The sequence below is a fragment of the Rhinolophus hipposideros genome (assembly GCF_964194185.1).
Source record: "Rhinolophus hipposideros genome assembly, chromosome: X".
Taxonomy (NCBI): Eukaryota; Metazoa; Chordata; class Mammalia; order Chiroptera; family Rhinolophidae; genus Rhinolophus; species Rhinolophus hipposideros.
In genome coordinates, this window is record NC_138046.1 from 92,993,595 (window position 1) to 93,013,717 (window position 20,123).

At 39.1% G+C, this 20,123-nt stretch overlaps 1 protein-coding gene across 1 annotated transcript; it reads left to right on the forward strand.

The window, feature by feature from the left end:
• Nucleotides 1-1,126: 1,126 nt before the first annotated feature.
• PPP1R2C (PPP1R2 family member C) lies at nt 1,127-1,759 on the forward strand (the record flags this gene model as incomplete). The annotated part of the gene is made up of 1 exon (XM_081043041.1): nt 1,127-1,759. One exon carries the CDS (start codon nt 1,127-1,129, stop codon nt 1,757-1,759), a length of 633 nt encoding a protein of 210 aa, XP_080899167.1.
• Nucleotides 1,760-20,123: the final 18,364 nt, after the last annotated feature.

The window sequence follows — 20,123 nt, forward strand, 5'->3', positions numbered from 1 at the left end:
ATAAGAGAGGCCATAAAAGCACAGGAAGGCCTATTTGCTTTAGCTGTCAGGAAACAGATTCCTCTGAGGCAGTAGTGATTGAGCTAAAGTTTGAAGGGACATTCCAGGCTGTTGGGAGGACCTAGAAAAAGACTCTGGAACAGGAAAGAAGGTGAATGCTCCTGGAACTCAAAGTCCAGAACAGAAAGTTGGAGGTAGGTTGGGGAGAATTTGTGGGGAGAAGGTTTCCAGCAGATCATGGAGCTAATTGTTGGCCTCATGTGGATTTTGGTCTCTATGTTAAAGAAAATGGGCTGCTGTTAAAGGGTTTAAAAGAGTGATATGACAAGATTTTATGAGTGTTTTTAAAAGGCCACTCTGGCTAGAGGGTGGATAAGAGGTTTAGAAGGCAGCAGGAGGGGTTAGTTATGGGAGGCCCAATTCAAAGACTGTGGTTGTTATCCCCACAAGATATGGTGGTGACTTGAAACAAGATGGTGGCAGAAGATATAGAATTGGAGAATTTCTTGAAATATTTATGCCAGTATCTGAGCTGGACTGGACGGTGAGCAATATGAAAGCAGAGATTGATGCCCAGGTTCTCAGCCAGTATAAGTAGCTGGATGTTGGGGCCAAGAGTTGCACAGGAAGGAGAGGGGTACAATGGGTTGTGTGTGTGCAGATGGAAAGAGGGAGGTGTGGAAGGCAACAGGAAGGAGGACAAAAGTTAATTGACTTCTAGTGCTAACACTTCTAATCTTTCCAACCAAAGTACTGGCTTTCAAATTTTTGACAGTGACCCACAGTAAGAAATACATTTTAAGTAACCTCCCTGTACACAGACAGGGTATGTAGAAATTCACAAAACAGTGTTTTCCTGTGTCATATGCAATTCAGGGGTATTTCCTATCTTACTCCATTAAGAAAAAAAAAGGGCAAGGCAGATTTCAGCGTGGGCCGCGAGGCGGTGACTGTGGCAATGACGATGGCATTGACCATTGTGGCGTCCTTTGTGACGCCAGTCTGGTGAGGTTTATTGGGTGTTGGAGAAGTGGTCAAGACAAACCGTGCTGCAGCGCAGCTTGGAGTGCGGAGGGTGGCTGTGGTTGCCCATCCCTTGTTCGGGTGTACCCTTCATTCCCCTAGCATGGCGGCCTACACCGCCTCACACCGACCCATCAAGGGGATCCTCAAGAACAAAAGCTCAACGATGGCTTCCTCGGCGGAGGCCCCCACACAGCAGTCCGGAGGGGCTACCCAAGTAGAAAGAAAAAAGTCTCAGAGGTGGGACGAATCAAACATCCTGGCGACATACCGCCCTTCATACAGAGACTATGATTTAATGAAGATAAATGAGCCCAGCACTCCTCAACTCAGTATACAAGATGGTAGAGAAAATACAGCATATGGTTTAGAAACAAATGACCGTACTCAAAACATAACCGTAGACATTTTAGCTAAGAAATTTGCGGCCATTGATACCTCCGAGCTGAACTGGAAGGTGCGAGAGCCAGAGAGCCACGGGGCGCACACTAGCAACATTTTCCTCGACGAACAAGAAAAACAGCGGCAGTTTGAATTGAGAAGGAAGCTGCACTACAAGGAAGGACTGAATATCAAATTAGCTAGACAGTTAATTGCAAGAGACTTCCAATTTGAGGAAATGGAGGATGAAAACGAAAAATGTCCACATGTTACCAATGAAGACAAGATTCCTGCAGAAGAACCAGATGAAGGTCCTACAAGTGATAAACTGCAAAACCAGCCACGCTATGTGTAGAAAACATTTGTCCACGCTGCAGCTATTTGTCAGGTACATACCTTGTTACGATAATACATTACGACTAGCACTGAAATAATATCAGTTAAATTGTACTGCAATAATTACATAGCAAACTTCGAAAATAAATAGATTAAATGGAAAATGCCTGCTTGATATTTTTGTGTCTGGTACTTTGCCACAAAACCACATTACTTTTATATAACTTGGTTAATGTATATATTATATAGCTTTTTGTGTGTTAAGGGCTTAAAGGGGAACTAATTTATATTCACTTCGAGATGAACTAGCTTTTATAGGAAAGGTTTTCTTACAATATCAAAATGCAATTGGTGCCACAGCATATGGTTAGTCTGGACCACGTCTCCAATACCCATCAAGTTTCACCAGACTAGTGTCACAAAAGACACTGCAATGGTTATGTAATCTGATAAATGTTCAAAGGCAAAACACTTGTCTTGAGGGTGGGTGATTTGCCTGTTTAATTGAGAGGGAATATAAGAATTATCACTGCATTTTCTTAGCCTAGTACCTTTAAATTTTCTCTTAATTTTCTTTCAGTGTTTACAAGGAAATGACTGAACTTTTTCTCATCAAAAATTGTCCTTTTCATGAATTATCAGGTTAAAATCGAACCAATGTCTGTTCTGTTTCTTGTATACTCTGTGGGCAGATTTGATACCAATATTTTAAAAAGTTTATTGTTATCTCAGTAGTCTCTTCTCATACCTGTCTTAACCGCTATCCTTTGTTTCCTCAATCCTCCTCATGCATACACACACAATCCTTTAGAGAGTTTTATAATGTTAAGATATTAGGAACTCTTCCTCTCAAATTTTGTATCATTTATTGCAACAATGTCATTTCTATTTCAGCCATCATGGCCTATTTGGTCTAATAAGTGGAGAAAATAGATTGAACAACAGAAGTGCTATAGTTAGGAAGTACAATTCAATTGTTAAATTTCTATACCTTTTTGGTTTTCAGCTTTCTAAATAACTTATTATAATAACTTAGTTTATTATTTGACCTAATTACCTTTTAGAAAACAACTGAGATTTAACTTATGATAGAATCCTGTGCAATTGGTGACATGATTACAGTCCCTGAATATACACAGACAGAAGTAACCCCAAAGGTGTGTGTGTGTGTATGTGTGTGTATGTGCATTTCCTTTTTAATTTAAAATTTTACTGATAATTGTAGATTCACATGCAGTTGTTAGAAATAGTAGAGAGATCCTATGTACCCTTTCCCTGGTTTCCCTCAATGGTAACATTTTGCAAAACTATAGTACAATGACACAACTAGGATATTGATGTTAATATAATCAATATACAGAACATTCGATCACCACAACGATTCCTAATGTTGCCCTTTTATAGCCACATCTGTTCTCCATTTTTTATAATTTTGTCATTTTAAGAATCTGATATAAATGAAATCAAAGTATGTAATCTTTTGGGACGTACCAGAGCTTGTTTAGTCATTCATTTGTTGAAGGACATCTGGATTAGTTCCAGGTTTGGGTATTACAAATGAAACTGCAATGAACATTCATGTACAGGTTTCTGTGTGAATATAAGTTTTCATTTTTCTGGTATAAATGCCCAGGAGTGAAATTGCTGGCTCATATGGTAGTTGTATTTCTTAAGAAACTGCTAAACTTTTTTCCAGAGTGGCTGTGCCATTTTACATTCCCACCAGCAATGTATGAGCATTCCAGTTTCTCTGCATCCTCACCAACATTTGGTATTGTCACTATTTTTTATTTAAGTCATTTTTATAATAGTACACATTTTATAAATGTGTACTAGTGAATTTGCATTTCACTAATTGCTAATGATTTTGAACATCTTTTCATGTGCTTACTTGCAATCTGTATATCCTCTCGTATGAAATGTCTTTTCCCATTTCTAGTTTGATTACTGTTTTTTTTTACTGTTCAGTTTTGAGAGTTCTTTGATTTGCAAATATTTTCACACAATATGTGGTTTATCCTCTTATAGAGACTTTTTCAGAGCAAAAGTTTTTAGTTTTGATGTGGTTCACTTTATCAGTTTTTCCTTTTATGCATGGTGCTTTTGGTACCCTAGTCAAATGCAATCCAGAAAGATATCATTTTCCAAATCACGATTTCCTAATTAAGTAACATGGTATTAGGCTGCATAGAAAAAAAAATGTACCTTTATTATTTAAGTTTCTCTTTCCTTTGGAGAAAAGAATCTGAGAATGTTCAGTTTCAGTTTCAACTCTTTGTCAATATAATCTCTTCTACTAAACTCCTTTGATGTCGTCATTTGTCTACTTATTTTTCAGTGTGAAATTCAGCAATGCTGGCTATTTAAAACCTGGGACATATAATGGCATAAATGGATTGTTAAGTAAGAGTACCTTTCACTTGAAGGTTAAGGCAAATATATTTTCCCCCAAGACTTTGAAATTGCTTTTATTTTCTCCTCTACATTAGTACACTAAATAACATGCTGTAATAAGGCACAATGATATCAAAAGAATGATAGTCAAAAGCCACTAAATTGGTTCCTTTAAATTGCATCCTGCAATTTGACAAACACTGAAGTCAAAAGAGCTTAATATTTTCAGTTAAAGGATTGTGTTCTTTGTGTGCAAATATCACCTGGGAGTAATACTATAAATGCTTATCAACCATTCACACCTTAGAGTAAATGAAGAACATGACATGAAATATTGATTGGGAAGAGAGTGAGCCAATTTAGAAGGGATTATGAAAATAAAAAGAGTGAAAGAGAGATCCAGAAGTGAGGAGTTGGGAAGGGAGGATGGAAAAGAATGAGAAAAAGGAATGGAGGATTAAGTTCACTAGCCTTCAAAGTTATGGCTGATTCTCACTGAGTCATCAGCTCAGAATTGTCATAAAAAGAATGTAACATCTTGGTGAAGAAATGATAGGGAAAGAGTTCTCTTTTCTACCCAGTGAAATAATTATAGTAATACTACCACCACTACTACTACTGTCATTTATTGAGTATATGCAATGTGTCTGAGGCTTCAAAAGAATTGTCTCATTCAATTATACCAGCACCTTTTGAAATGGTATTGTTTTGCCCATTTTAGAGATCAGGAGATTTAAAATGAAGGAAAATACATAATTTCCCCAAATCCATAGCTGCTAGGTGATGGAATCAGGATTCAAACACAGGCCCACCTGGCTTACTCAGGTGTAGTCTTTCTCCCGCTATAAAACACTGGCTCACATGCAAAAGAATGAAACTGGACTGCTATCTGTCACCATGTACCAAAATTAATTCAAAATGTATCAAAGACTTAAGCATAAGACCTGACACAATAAAATGCATAGAAGAAAACACAGGTACTAAACTTATGGACCTTGGATTCAAAGAGCATTTTATGAATTTGACTCCAAAGGCAATGGAAGTAAAAGCTAAAATAAACGAATGGGACTATATGAAACTTAAAGCTTCTGCACAGCAAAATAAACCATCAACAAAATGAAGAGGCAACCGACTGAATTGGAAAAGGTTTTTACAAACAGTGCCTCCGACAAGGGGCTAATATCCAAAAAAATACACAAGGAACTCATGCAACTAAACAACAAAAAACAAACAACCCAATTGAAAAATGGGCAGAGGACCTGAAGAGACATTTCTCCAAAAAGGACATACAAATGGCAAATACACATATGAAAAAATGCTCAACATCACTAATCATCAGAGAAATGCAAATAAAAACCACAATGAGATATCACCTCACCCCAGTCAGAATGACTATCATCAACAAGACAAATAGTAACAAGTGTTGGAGAGGCTGTGGAGAAAAAGGAACCCTCATACACTGTTGGTGGGAATGCAGACTGGTGCAGCAGTTATGGAAGGCAGTGTGGAGGTTCCTCAAAAAATTATGAATAGAATTACCATATGACCCAGCAATCCCTCTCCTGGGTATCTACCCCAAAAATGTGAAAACATTTATTCATAAAGACACGTGTGCTCCAATGTTCATTGCAGCTTTTTTTACGGTGGCCAAGACATGGAAACAACCAAAATGTCCTTCGATAGATGAATGGATAAAGAAGTGGTGGTATATATACACAGTGGAATACTGTTCGGTGATAAGAAAAGATGATATAGGAACATTTGTGACAACATGGATGGATCTTGAGAGTATAATGCTAAGTGAAATAAGTCAGACAGAAAAAGCAGAGAACCATACGATTTCACTGATATGTGGTATATAAAGCAAAAACAACAAAAGAACAAGACAAACAAATGAGAAACAAAAACTCATAGACACAAACAATAGTTTAGTGGTTACCAGAGGGTAAGGGGGTGGGGGATGGGAGATGAAGGTAAGGGGGATCAAATATATAGTCATGGAAGGAGAACTGACTCTGGGTGGTGAACACACAATGGGATTTATAGATGATGTAATATAGAATTCTACACCTGAAATCTATGTAATTTCACTAACAATTGTCACCCTAATAAATTAAAAAGAAAAACCACTGGCTCTATTCGGGCTTTGTTGGGATGGAAGGCCCTCCCTCTCCCTCCTCCTTAAGCATACAAGTCTACCCTAGCAATGTAGCAAGAGTTGCTTTTCTGTATAGCTGCGAATTGTGAGTGGTCTAAGGAGATGTTCTTCAATCTAGAAACTTCCCATTCCCTCTGCCAAGCTGCCCCAAACCCCAAGTCCTCTTCCCATCCCCTGCTATGAGTCTGTGCTCAGCAAGGAACCTGAGACATTTACTCAGACAAAGATGCCACTGGATGAAAGTAGCATATTTGTCAATTGCACTTCCAACAAGTGAACAAACATTTACCAAGCGTGGCCGTATGTCAGAGGTACTAGATGGTGCTAGGAAGAGAACGATGAATTAAACTCAGCCTCTGTCCCCAAAGAAGTCTGAGTCTAGTTGGAAAGACCTGTATGGTTCTGAAATAATCATTTACAAAGACTTCTGGGGTAAAGGATGCCTATATTTAAAAAAGGATAAGAGCCCTTATTTAGATTACAAAACTACTTGAAAGCAAAGAATTGGTTTTCAGATGCCCGGGTAGGGGAGCACCAGCCTTCAGAGGAAGTCTGCTCTCTTCTGAGTACCGCTTGTCTAAAGTAAGGACAGAGGGAGCCTAGGTCTTGAGTCCTGTTCTGGTCCAGGAGAAGAGGAGACCCAGCTCACGCTTGGCTAAGGTTAGGGAAAAACCACAGTGCAGAAGAGATAAGAAGACCACAGAAGATTCACAAGTGGGGAGGAAAACAGAGAGATGAGGACATCAGAGGGAATAACAAATGGTTTTACATTGAGTGGGGGGTGTTGACTTGGAGAATCCTTCCCCACAAAATGATGCTCAGAGTTTTGTTTTTATCTTCTTTGAATGGGGAATTGTAGATACTTCACCTCAGAAGTGAAGCAGTTATATAAAATATGAACTATAAACTGTGCCTTCTTTTGTTGGATCATGCTTTCTGTAGTTATATTGTCATCCTCTAGAATACTGGGACCCATTGTCAAAATTGTGGGTCAGGGAAAGTGCTGGTTTCTCATGCAGTGAGAGAGGTGCACATCAATACCTTCAATTTTTCCATGGAAGGAAGGGGAGGAAGCGTGGAGGAAGGTCAGGGGAATGGCAGCAAGAGAGGCAAGTCAGGCTGGAACATAACAGAAGGAAAGGAGAGAAGGAAGGAAAAGGGGGATGAAAGATTCAACTTAGGTAGGGAAATATTGGGAAAGAAATAGCAGCATTCAAGATTATAAACCTCTTGCATTTTTCTACTTTTAAAATGTTATGTCGTTTTCTTGGATTAGTAAACCAGTTCCTGTTGGTTTTACAAATAGATTATGAGTTCTGCCACTCCTATGCTACCCTGGTGACAAATTAGGTCTTTGGGGAGGGCTCCTGGGATAGATTCTGTCAAGTGGGGGCAGAAGTGAGAAGTGAAGAAGAACAAATGCAGACAAAAATGAGGTGGCCAGAAAGATGGAGATTTGGGAGTGAGATGATGTCATGTGTAGGGCCACACCATTCAGGTATCACTTCTGTGAACCACCCCTTTTCCTTGTTCTCGGATTTCTTTCCCCACCACAGTCTCAGGTGGATGCCAAATCTTCCCCTTTATGTTTATGACTGCTCACACTACTGTTTACCCAACACAATACCACACTTTGATAATTAGGATTATTAGGGAGACATATGGGCAAGGAGAGAGATAAGAAATGGGGCAAACAAAATCCAAATTTAGAAAGAACAGAACCAGAAAACTTTTATAAGAATCTTGATCAAATTAGCGCTACTATTTTAAAATTGGAAAAGGTAGTCCATCCGCTACAGGATGCATCATTTACATACATTCATGGTGGGGTGGGAGTGCGAAAGAGGCTGAGGTTTTTGCCAGGGGCCCACATTTATTGGACTTTAGCAGCTGGAGCTGCATATGCAGGGGTTTTGGGAGTATTTAAGGATGCAGTCTACAAAAAGTCTGAGGAAAACTGAAAATTGCCAGTGTGTGTCTGTGGTGTATGTAGAGGAATGGGAAGGAGGAAGTTGCCTTAGGCATTCTTTCTCGCCTGTATAAACACAGTTCTCTAACACAAGGTTGTATATTATTAGCTCCTAAAAATATATAAAGTATTGCTTTCATCATTGTGTAGGCAAAACATATTTGCATCACTAAACCTGCCTATGCATGCTAGGTACTAATATCATTCTTTTAAGAAGCCTCTTTTTCCTTTTCTTTTTCCCCCTGTTTTAAAGCAGACCCTTTGAAAGGAAAGCATGAACCTGGTTTCCATAGCAATTGCAAGCATCAGTGATAACCCAGAGCTTTTAAGTTATAATATACAGGCTACCCTATTAATGAATTTCAAACCACATTTCCATAAGACAATGGCTCAACCACTGATAGATAAGGTCAGACCTCATCTCTAAATTTTAAATTAAATCAAGATAAATCAAAATGCAACAGAAGGAGTGTCTTTTTGGAAAGTGCGCTGTTAAAAAAATGCATTCTTTGTGGAGGCAAAACAGTTGCTTTTGCGGTTTGTAATGCCCAGATGAAAAAATCCTAAAACAGATACAGCTTCTTCTGGGTTATTAATGGCATGCTGTCATTTCCTTATGCTATTTGTGAGTGAGTTTTAAACATGGTAGCTAAAAATTCCAAGTACACACATAAAACTTTGCCTCAGGAATAGCAGATGCGATGGTTAGCTCTTGCCAGCTCCGGAATAACACCAGTTCAGTTATAATTTATTAATTTGTTTATTCATGCACTAAGTGCCAAGACTCAGTGCCTTCCTTCAAGGAGCTCCCAGAGTAGTGCAGCGCTCAGCCTTCTTACCAGGCCATTTCTATACTCTGCAAGAATGCTTAACAGAGACCATTGAGGGGCATTGCCCAGGGTCTTAAAGGATCTTTGCATGGACTTGATTTCAAGGATAACATTTGAATGAGAAATGGAACTTAACCAAATGAAAAGGCAAGGGCCAAGGGAAATTGCATTCCAAATCTGGATAGGAGGCAATGTGATTTTTTCAGGGATCTCCAAGCTGTCCTACAAAGAAGATTATGAGGAATTAAAGGGATAAGAAGGGCTCAGAAATGATTCAGGTACCACACAAAGACAAAAGGAGCTACTAACATTTGTTTTTTTAATCACAGTTTTTTATTGATTTGCAGAGGAATGCTTTTGCTTTACTCACACACATGCACACATACACAAAAACACTTCAGTGTTTTTTGTTTTTTTAATTAAAGTTTATTGGGATGACAATTGTTAGTAAAGTTACATAGATTTCAGGTGTACAATTCTATATTACATCCTCTGTAAATCCCATCATGTGTTCACCACCCAGAGTCAGTTCTCCTTCCATTACCATATATTTGATCCCCCTTACCCTCATCTCTCACCCCACCCCCCTTACCCTTTGGTAACCACTAAACTATTGAGTGTGTCTATGAGTTTTTGTTTCTCATTTGTTTGTCTTGTTCTTTTGTTGTTTTTGGTTTATATACCACATATCAGTGAAATCATATGGTTCTCTGCTTTTTCTGTCTGACTTATTTCACTTAGCATTATATTCTCAAAATCCATCCATGTTGTCAGAAATAGTCCTATTTCATCTTTTCTTACCCCCGAATAGTATTCCATTTTGCATATATACCACAACTTTTTTATCCATTCATCTATCGAAGGATATTTTGGTTGTTTCCATGTCCTGGCCACCATAAATAAAGCTGCAATGAACGTTGGAGCACACGTGTCTTTTTGTATAAATGTTTTCAGATTTTTTGGGTAGATACCAGGAGAGAGATTGCTGGGTCATATGGTAATTCTGTTAGTAGTTGCTTGGTATATTTTGGTGATCCCTGATTGGGGCCAAATATTGATGACTGTTATGTCTTCTTGTTGTATAGTCCCCTTTACCATTATGAAATGTCCATCTTTGTCTCTTGTTATCTTTTTCACCCTGAAGTCTGTTTCATCGGAAATCATTACGGCTACACCTGATTTTCTCTGGGTACCATTTGCTTGGAGTGTCAATTTCCAGCCTTTCACTTTGAGTCTATGCTTGTCCTTGTAGCTGAGATGTGTCTCTTGGAGACAGCATATGGTTGAGTTTAGTTTTCTGATCCAATCTGTTACTCTGTGTCTTTTTATTGGTGAGTTCAGTCCATTTACATTTAGGGTGATTACTGATATGTGAGGATTTCCTGTCATTCTATCTTTAATTTTCTGGTAAGATTGTGTCTCCATTGTTTTTTGACCTTTTTGTTGTTATTTCTGTGCGGTGGTATTCTATGATGTTTCCCTCTGTTTCTTCTTTTATTACAGTATATGTTTCAGTTCTGGATTTTTTTTTTTGAGTAGTTACCCTTAAGCTTATATAAAAGAAAGTTTGATATTTAGAGTACTCCATTTTCTTCAGCATGCATACTTTCTCCATTCCCTTATTTCGGTTCAGACCTTTACTCTTCCTCTTTTTATGTTTTGGTTGCCACAAATTGTCCCTGTTGATGGTGGTCGAATAGCCTCCTTTAGTATTTCTTGCAGTGCAGGTTGTGTATTAGAAAATTCCCTCAGCTTCTGGATGTCTGGAAAGGTCTTTATTCCTTCTTCATATCTGAAGGATATCTTTGCTGGGTATGTTATTCTTGTCTAGCAATTTCTCTCTTTCAACACTTTGAATATTTTCTTCAACTCCATCTTGTCTTGTAGAGGTTCTGCTGAAAAAAATCTGATGATAATCTTATTGGCTTTCCTTTGTAGGTTACCTTCTTCTTTTCCTTGGCTACCTTGAGGATTTTTTCTTTGTCGTTGATTTTAGACAGCTTCAATACAATGTTCCTTGGAGAAGGCCTGTTGGGATTGAGGTAATTAGGTGTTCTATTTGCTTCTTGGATTTGAGGATCCAGTTCTGTCCACAAGTTTGGGAAGTTCTCATCGACTTTTTGTTTCAATATACTCTTTGTTCCCTTCTCTCTTTGTTCTCCTTCTTGTATGTCCATTATTCTTATATTGCTCTTTCTGATAGAGTCACAAAGTTCTTGTAGAGTTCTTTCATTTCGTTTATGTCTCAAGTCTCTTTCTTCTTCCATCTGTGTAATTTCCAGGTTTCTATCTTTGATGTCACTGATTCTTTCCTCCATCTGGTAAACTCTACTTCCTAAGCGGGCTATTTCATTCTTAATTTCTACTATTGAGTTCTTAATCTCCAAAAATTCTATTTGGTTCTTTTTTAAAATTTCAATCTCTTTCATAAAATGCTTATGTTGTTCTTTGATTGTGTTTTTCAGTTCATTAAACTGCCTTTCTGTATTTTCTTGCATCTCATTGAGTATTTTCAGAACTGTAATCTTGAATTCCCTGTCATTGAAGTCACATATTTCCATATCTTTAAGTTCCTTTTCTGGAGACATTTCACTTTCTTTCTGAGCTGTCTTGTTGCCTTGGTTATTCCTGGCAATTAATGATATATCATTTCTCTTCCTAGACATCTACAGGAGTGGCTTCTGCAACAGGTTGATAGGAAGAGGTCTTTCTTTTGCTTTCCAGTACATTATGGCGTAATGTTTTATTTTCTCTCTGACTGCAGCCCTTTTTTATCTCTCACATTGTAGTGTTATGTTTTCTTTGCACTGTTCCAGCTTCTCACACAATGGGGGGATTCCCTGGAAGGCTGGCTTCTCCTCTGTTAACAGTTCACCTGGGTCATAGGGCACCATGTCCCTGTGGGGATGCAGAGAACTTTTGAAGTTCCAAAGCTCTTCCTGCACCAGATTCAGATCCCTTTTGTTTCAACAGTTGTGTTTACTCCTGGAGGGATCCACCCAGATAGGTGGGGACAGGGGTGTGGTGAGTTGTGAGATGTGGCCCAGAGCAATGGCAGCAACACCACCACCACAGCCCTACTGCTTCCACAGCTCCCTCCCTTTTGCCAGAACTGGTTGGGCTGCGAATCTGTGTATGCAGACCATAGTTCTTGGAACTGCAGATATTCTGTTCTTTTAATCTGACACTGCTACTGTTCTGCTTCTAGTACTTGGCAGGTGGGGGCAGGCGGAGCTCTAGGAGGGTAGGGAGGGTGCATCTAGGCTCAGTGCCTAAGGCTTCCGTTCTCTGTGGCAGTGAGGCCTTAAACCGCCATTTTATCCCTTCTTCCCTCAGTCTTTGCTCCGAGGTCTCTGCTGTGATAATTGGGTCAGTCGTGTTATATGCTTTTTCCTCAACACTGTTGGCCATAAGCAGAGCCCTAGCAGTCTGATTTCGTCCCTCTCCAGCTGCAACAGTAGTCCCCGGATACAATGAGCTCGGAGCACTGTGCTAGGTCTGCGTCCTCCGCCCACACGGCTCTGTCTCTGCACTTCTCCCTTCCTTCCTTCCATGCTGGTGCAATTTGCCCACCTTTATGTGAATTCAGTGGTGAGACTCTTCGTCTTGCCTGTCTGCTGTGCAGGGAGTCCTTTGTGGAGTTATAGCTGTTTAATTTATTGTAAATTCCAGGGGAGATTTCCAGAGGCTCACCTCACGCCACCATTTTGATGACGTCTCTGCTTCAATTTTGAATCAAAGATCATCTCAGACCTTTTATTTTTGTCTTTGTAAGGTCAGTTCTGGAGAAAATTTGGTATATTAAATTTGATGTATTTTAATAAATTGTAATGCATATACATTCATTAATAATATGTATTCTACATCAACACATTGGCAGGAATTAATTTTTTAAAGATTTTTATTAAAATATAGCTAACATACAATATTATATTAGTTTCAGATGTACACCACAGTTATTCAACATTTGTATACCTAAAGAAATGATTACCATGATAAATCCAGCAACCATCTGACACCATACTACGCTATCTCAATATTATATTTGCTATGCTGTACATTACATCCCCATGACTTATTTGTTTCATACCTGAAAATTTGGACCTCTTATTCACTTTCACGTTTTCTCCCTTTTTAATTTTTCAAGTATAGTTGACATTCAATTTTATGTTAATTTCAGGTGTATAGCATAGTAGTTAGACATTTGTATAGTTTAAGAAAGGATTGCCCTGACTAGTTTAGTACTCACATGAAGGAGTTACTAACATTTTGAAGAAGGAGAGGGACATGATCAGACTCTTGTCTTTGAAAGACCATATAGCTGCTGTGTAGAGCCTAGAACAAAAAAGAATGAGGAGGACAAAGCTAGAGACAGGAGCACAGACATGATATTCCTCTCAGGACACTAATGATTTCAATGTTCAAATGCTGAACCTCTCACCTTTCACTCATAGCAAAGTCATACCCCAATATACACCAGCACCATGCAAAGCATGGTCCCCAGAAATGAAGGATCAGCATCACCTGGAAGATGATTAGAAATGCAAATTCTCAGGCCCCACCCCAGACCTACTGAATCAGCATCTCAGGTTGGTGCCCAACACCATCAAGATTCCCAGGGGATTCTTATGGACATTCAAGTTTGAGAACCACTGCTCTACAACACAGCTTTTTTTTATTATTATTATTGAGGAAACATTAGTTAATAACATTATATGTTTCAGGTACACAACATTATAATTTGGTTTATGTACATACTATAGTGTCCTCACCACCAAAAGTCTAATTTCCATCCATCACAATATATTTGACCCCTTTTACCCATTTCACCCTCCCTTCACCTTCTTCTGCTCTGTCATCACCAATCTGTTGTCTGTATCTATGAATTTGTTTTTGCTTTGTTTGGTTTGCTCATTTGTTTATGTTTGTTTTATATTCCACATATGAGTGAAATCATATGATTTTTGTCCTTTTCCATCTGACTTATTTCATTTATCATAATAACCTCAAGATCCATCCATGTTGTTGCAAATGGCAAGATTTTATTTTTTCTTATGGCTGAGTAATAGTCCCGTGTGTGTGTGTGTGTGTGTGTGTGTGTGCGTGCATGTGTGTTTTACTCAGTCTTGTATATTCAGTGCAAACCATACCTCAAACTCTTAAGTCAGAATAGTGGATACCTGCCTTGCAAGAAGAAGAAGAGTATAATAATTGACAGTAAAGATTTAACATCAAGAAGACTTAGATTTGAATCCAAGCTCTACTATATATTAGCTGAGTCACCTGAGGCAAAGCACATCCCCTCTTTGAGCCAAGCTTCCTCAATATCAAATGAGGATAATAATAATAATACCTTCCATTTCTGGTTGTTGGAATGATTGAATGAAAAAATGTTAGTAAAACACATGGCCTCTAGTAAATAGTCAATAAATGATAGCTATTACTATTTTTCTGTACATCTGTTAAACTGCTGATCATTTGTGTAATAGTGTTAGACATTTCTGAATGTATCTCTTTTCTCCAACTAGACTGAGGGCCTTTTGGAGACAGGAGCTGTACCTACATGTCTGATGTCTCCCAGCACAGTGTCTTATACCTAATAGATGTTGTGGAATGGAACCGAGAAGTTGCACTTGAACATTTCTTTCTACTGTTGAATTGAATTCTATAATTCCCCTATGATTTACTTACTCAAGTAGTTTTTTTTTTCCCTGAGGCTCCTCAAGTTTCAGCGCCATGAGCTGTGAGGGGCACAGGTGAAGACAAAGTGAAAAGGTGACAGTCTCAAAAGGCAAAGCTTGAGTGGCAGCTGCTCAAGTAAACCTCTCTTTGAAGATGTCCTTGGTGTTTTGATCATCACTAAATTTACACGTCAGAGAGGAAATGTGAGGACAGCAGGCAGGATTTAAGATTTAAAGCCAGGCTACATCATAATTTTAAAATGCATTGAAACTTCTAGGGTGCAGCCAAGTTTATAAAATACAGAAATTAATTTTGTGTCATGAATCCAAACCACAGGTAAGAACCACATTCAGTTATTTATATTAACATGACCCTTTATGTTCTCAGAATGTTGCAATTCTTTCTCTTCTGAATTCTTATCAATTACTATCAACTTTGATAGGAGCATAAGTTTTTAGAGTTGGTGGGGGCTTTAAAGACCCTTTAGTCCAATGTCCTCACCTTAGAGGTAAGGCTCTCTGTCTCATAAGCAGCAGAGGCAAAAAGATCTCCCAGGGTTTATGAAACCAAGGGGAGGTGATGTTTGTAAACAGCCACACAATTTCTTCCTTTACGTATGAAGACCATACATTTAACACAGATTGAAGTGCATTTTCAAAGTGATTTGTGGAATACTCTTGTTTAGAACTCAGAAAAGTCTTCAGGGAGAGCCTGTTCTTCCTTAGAAGGCCAATGCCCTTTCTGGCTTACACTTTGCCTTTTCCAGCAGTGTGCGGAAATACCTTGAGCCTCTGGAAGCAACTCAGCATAAAGGCAATGCAGGAAAGTAAGAAAAATTGGTGGTGCACCTGGGAAAAACCACTACTCAGGTTGAATTCTTCATCTTCTCTGACTGATGAAAAAGGATGGTCCCCTCACTGCCTCTGTCCCTTGTTTCCTCATTTGTGAGATGCAGAACTACCTATGTCATGGGGTTGTTGTGAGGACTACACTAAGTAACACATGGAGAGTGCTTAGAACAGTGCCCGGCACTGCTGTCTACATTTAATATTCTTGCTATTTTTAATACTGTATTGGAGCTTTTCATTGGGGCTCTAGGATTAATCACAGCTAACTGGGGCCCTACCTTTAAACCTGGCATTGAACTGGGCAAACTTTGCTGCTCACAGATAGACAGGCCACATCACAGGAACTAGCACACTCTTCAAATCACAAGCTAGTCTTCGTGCTTGAACTGAGACTTGGCTGCACTAAAAGTGGACCCTGTGGTGAATGCTATGCTCCACTATCCAGACCCTCACTTCAGGATTATAGCTGCAGAGCATTCCCTCAGCAGGCAATACTCAACTGTCAGTCTTCTCTTGCCCAGGACTGCCACAGCTGGAAAGAAACACTTGGCACAATATCAAGTTTCCTTCTTGGGGTGGCCTAAACTCAATGACTGATCAATGTGGGGGCCTAAGGGGCCTGTCCATTTGGACCCAATTCAGGACAACTCTAAAAGGCCTTTCCAACTGCAGAGCTCCCTGTGGAGCTAGCCAAGACTTACTACTAAGATTTCATTACAGCTGGATTTCTCCTTCTGCCCAGTCCTTCTTTCTTCCCCTCCCTACTACATGTGTTACTCCCAGGAGCCCTTCTAATAACTTCCTGTATGCTAATCCCCAACTCAGAGTCGTCTTCAAAGGGAAGTCAATTTACGACAGAGATGATGGAAGGAGAACTGACTCTGGGTGGTGAACACATAATGTGAGATATAGATGAGGCATGACAGAGTTGTACACCTGAAATCTATGTAAATTTACTAACAATTGTCACCCCAATTAACATTAAATAAATAAATAAATAAATAAATAAATAAATAAATGCTGAACTGAGTATGATCTAATGTGAAACCTAAATCTCTATGCCCAGTCCTCAGAAATGGACTATCTGAAGTCCACTATAGCTGCAGAAGTTTCAGAGATATGTCTGGCTACTGTTTTTTTCTTGGTAAGGCAGCATAATAAAGCTAGGACAGAGGGTAATTAGCAATGAAAAATACACAGGCGATAGAACACCCACGTAAGCATAGACACACTTAGGTATTGCTTTGACTACACCCTCCCACCTCCAACTTTTGGCATGGGGCCTGGGAAGAGCCAAGGCTCCTCTTGCTCAGACAACTCTATTGAAGCTATAATCAGCCTTTTGTTCAGGTCCTGCAGAAACCCCAAATATTTTTCTTTTTCCCAGTGTGTTAAGGATTTCTGGCCCATTAGTTCTTCAGATTCTGATCAGTGGTGACTCTCAGTGTGGACAGTGGTGGATGACAATCTCAAGTCCAATCAGCAACAAATAAATACCAGCTACATTCTTAAAAATCCATCCAAGATACCTAAAAATGTGGATGGCCACATCATCTGTTAGAAATACATGCAAGCTATCATCATGAGATGGAACATAATACATGTTAACATTGAAATTCACTAAAGGTTTATCATAGTTTGAATTCTATATATATAGTTTTGGTGTATCAACTGAAGACTGTAATCTGTGCCCTTCTGGTGCCCTGTGATAAGAAAGAAAAAAAATATATTCTAATTTTCTGTCAACCTCTTCTATTGTTAAAAATTATCTTTTGTCTGTAACATTGGATTTTGGGGGAAATATGATGAAGAAAAACAAAAGTAATGTGCATACTATTTGGCATTATTTATTTTCATGCAATGCCATTAATATCCCTGGGGTATCGAAACCTGTTTATATCCCATCTGTTTTCTTCCTGTCACAAACAAAACTTCCATGCCCTGGAAGGCTTTGATTCCACTACTCTGAAATTTCAGAAGAATGTGTGTGAACATTCTGAAGTGTGTAAGCATCATGCAAGCAGAAAAAAAAAATTAACAAAAACAACAACAGCAACAAAAAAACAACAAAAGCAAAGGAATTCTAGAATCTATATCCTCAAATCTCATCTCAAGATCAGAAATGAGAGTAACCACTAGTGAAAGGTAATATGTGTTTTGACAGGTTCTTGACCATCTAAACTTCCAACCATTTTGTTTGTTTGTTTAATCGTTTACTTTCTATGTATTGATAGGTTGTTAGTTAAGTTCATCTTATGTCTGAATAACAGTAGTGGTATAAACTTTCCTTAAAAGTTTACGAGACGTCATCAAAATGGTGGCGTGAGCCTCTGTGAAGCTCCCCTGGAATTCACAACTAATCGAACAACAATAACTATACAAAAGACTTCCTTAACAGCACACAGGCAAGACGAAGAGGCCCACTACTGAATTCACCTAAAGGTGGGACAATCGCGAGAGCCAGGGAGGAGGGAAGGGAGTGCGGGAACTACTGCAGCTGTGGTAGAGAGAATAACTCAGACTGCTAGGGCTCCACTTATGGCCAACAAGGCTGAGGGCGCTCCATATAACACGACTGAACCCAACGGTCACAGCAGAGACCTCGGAGAAAAGACTGAGGGAAGAAGGCTGAAAATGGTGGTTTAAGCCCCCACTGCCGAGCAGAGAACGCAAGTCTTAGGCACTGAGAGTAGCCACCCCCACCCTACTCTCCCAGAGCTCGCCCCGCCCCCAGCTGCCAGTGATAGAAGCAGAACACTAGCAGTGTCAGATCAACAGAACAGAATATTTGAGTACTGAGAACTGTGGACCGGAGACATAGATTCGCAGCCCAACTAGTTCTGGAAAAGGGGAGGGAGCTGTGGAAGCAGGACCGGCTGTGGTGGTGGTTGCCGCCACTGCTCTGGACCACCTCTCCCAACTCACATCAACCCTAGCCAACCTATCTGGGCGAATCCCTGCAGGAGAAAACAGAACAGCTGAAACATACGGCCTCTGAATCTAGTGTAGAAAGAGCTTTAGAAGTTCAAAAGCTCTCCGCATCCCCACAGGGACGTGGCGCCCTATGACCCAGACAAACTGTTAACAGAGGAGAAGCCTGTTTTCCAGGGAATCCTCCCATTGTGTGAGAAGCTAGAATAGTGCAGAGAAAACATAGCACTACTGTATAAGAGAGAAAAAAGAAGGCTGCAGTAGGAGAGAAAATAAAACATTCTACCAACAAGAATTGGAAAACAAAAGAAAGACCTCTTCCTATCAACCTCTTGCAGAAGCCACTCCTGTAGATATCTAGGAAGAGAAATAATAAATCAGTAATTGCCATGAATAACCAAGGCAACAAGGCATCTCAGAAAGAAAGTGAAAAGTCTCCAGAAAAGGAACTTAAAGATATGGAAATATGTGCCTTCAATGACAGAGATTGCAGTTCTGAAAAAACTCAATAAGATGCAAGAAAACACAGAAAGGCAATATAATGTCTCAGAAAACATGAGCATTTTACAAAAGAGATTAAAATTTTAAAAAAGAACCAAATAGAATTTCTGGAGATTAAGAACTCAATAGAAGAAATTAAGAATGAAATAACCAGCTTAGGTAGTAGAGTTAACCAGATGGAAGAAAGACTCAGTGACATCGAAGATAGAAACCTTGAAATTACACAGAAGGAAGAAGAAAGAGACTTGAGACTTAAAAGAAATGAAAGAACTCTATGAGAACTTTCTGGCTCCATCAGAAAGAACAATATAAGAATAATGGGCATACCAGAAGGAGAAGAAAGAAAGAAGAGAACAGAGAATATATTCAAACAAATTGTTGATGAGAACGTCCCAAATTTGTGGACAGAACTGGATCCTCGAATCCAAGAAGCAAATAGAACACCTAATTACCAAAATCCCAACAGGCCTTCTCCAAGGCACATTGTATTGAAGCTGTCTAAAATTAATGACAAAGAAGAAATCCTCCAGGCAGCCAGTGAAAAGCATACGGTAACCTACAAAAGAAAGCCTATTAGATTATCATCAGATTTTTCAGCAGAACCTCTACAAGCCAGGAGGGAGTGGAAGCAAATATTCAAACTATTGAAAGAGAGAAATTATGAGCCAAGAATCATACATCCAGCAAAGATATCCTTCAGATATGAAGGAGGAATAAAGACCTTTCCAGACATAAAGAAGCTGAGGGAATTTTCTAACACACAACCTGCACTACAAGAAATACGAAAGGAGGCTATTCGACCACCATCAACAGGGACAATTTGTGGCAACATAAAAAGGAGGAGAGTAAAGTTCTGAACTGAAATATGGGAATTGAGAATGTAAGCGTGCTGAAGAAAATGAAATACTCTAAACATCAAACTTTCTTTTACATAAACTTAAGGGTAAACTCTGAAAAAAAATTGAGAACTGAATTATATACTATAATAAAAGAAGAAATGGAGGGAAACATAGAACACCACCACACAGAAATAATAGGCAACAACAAAAAGGCAAAGAAACAATGCAGAC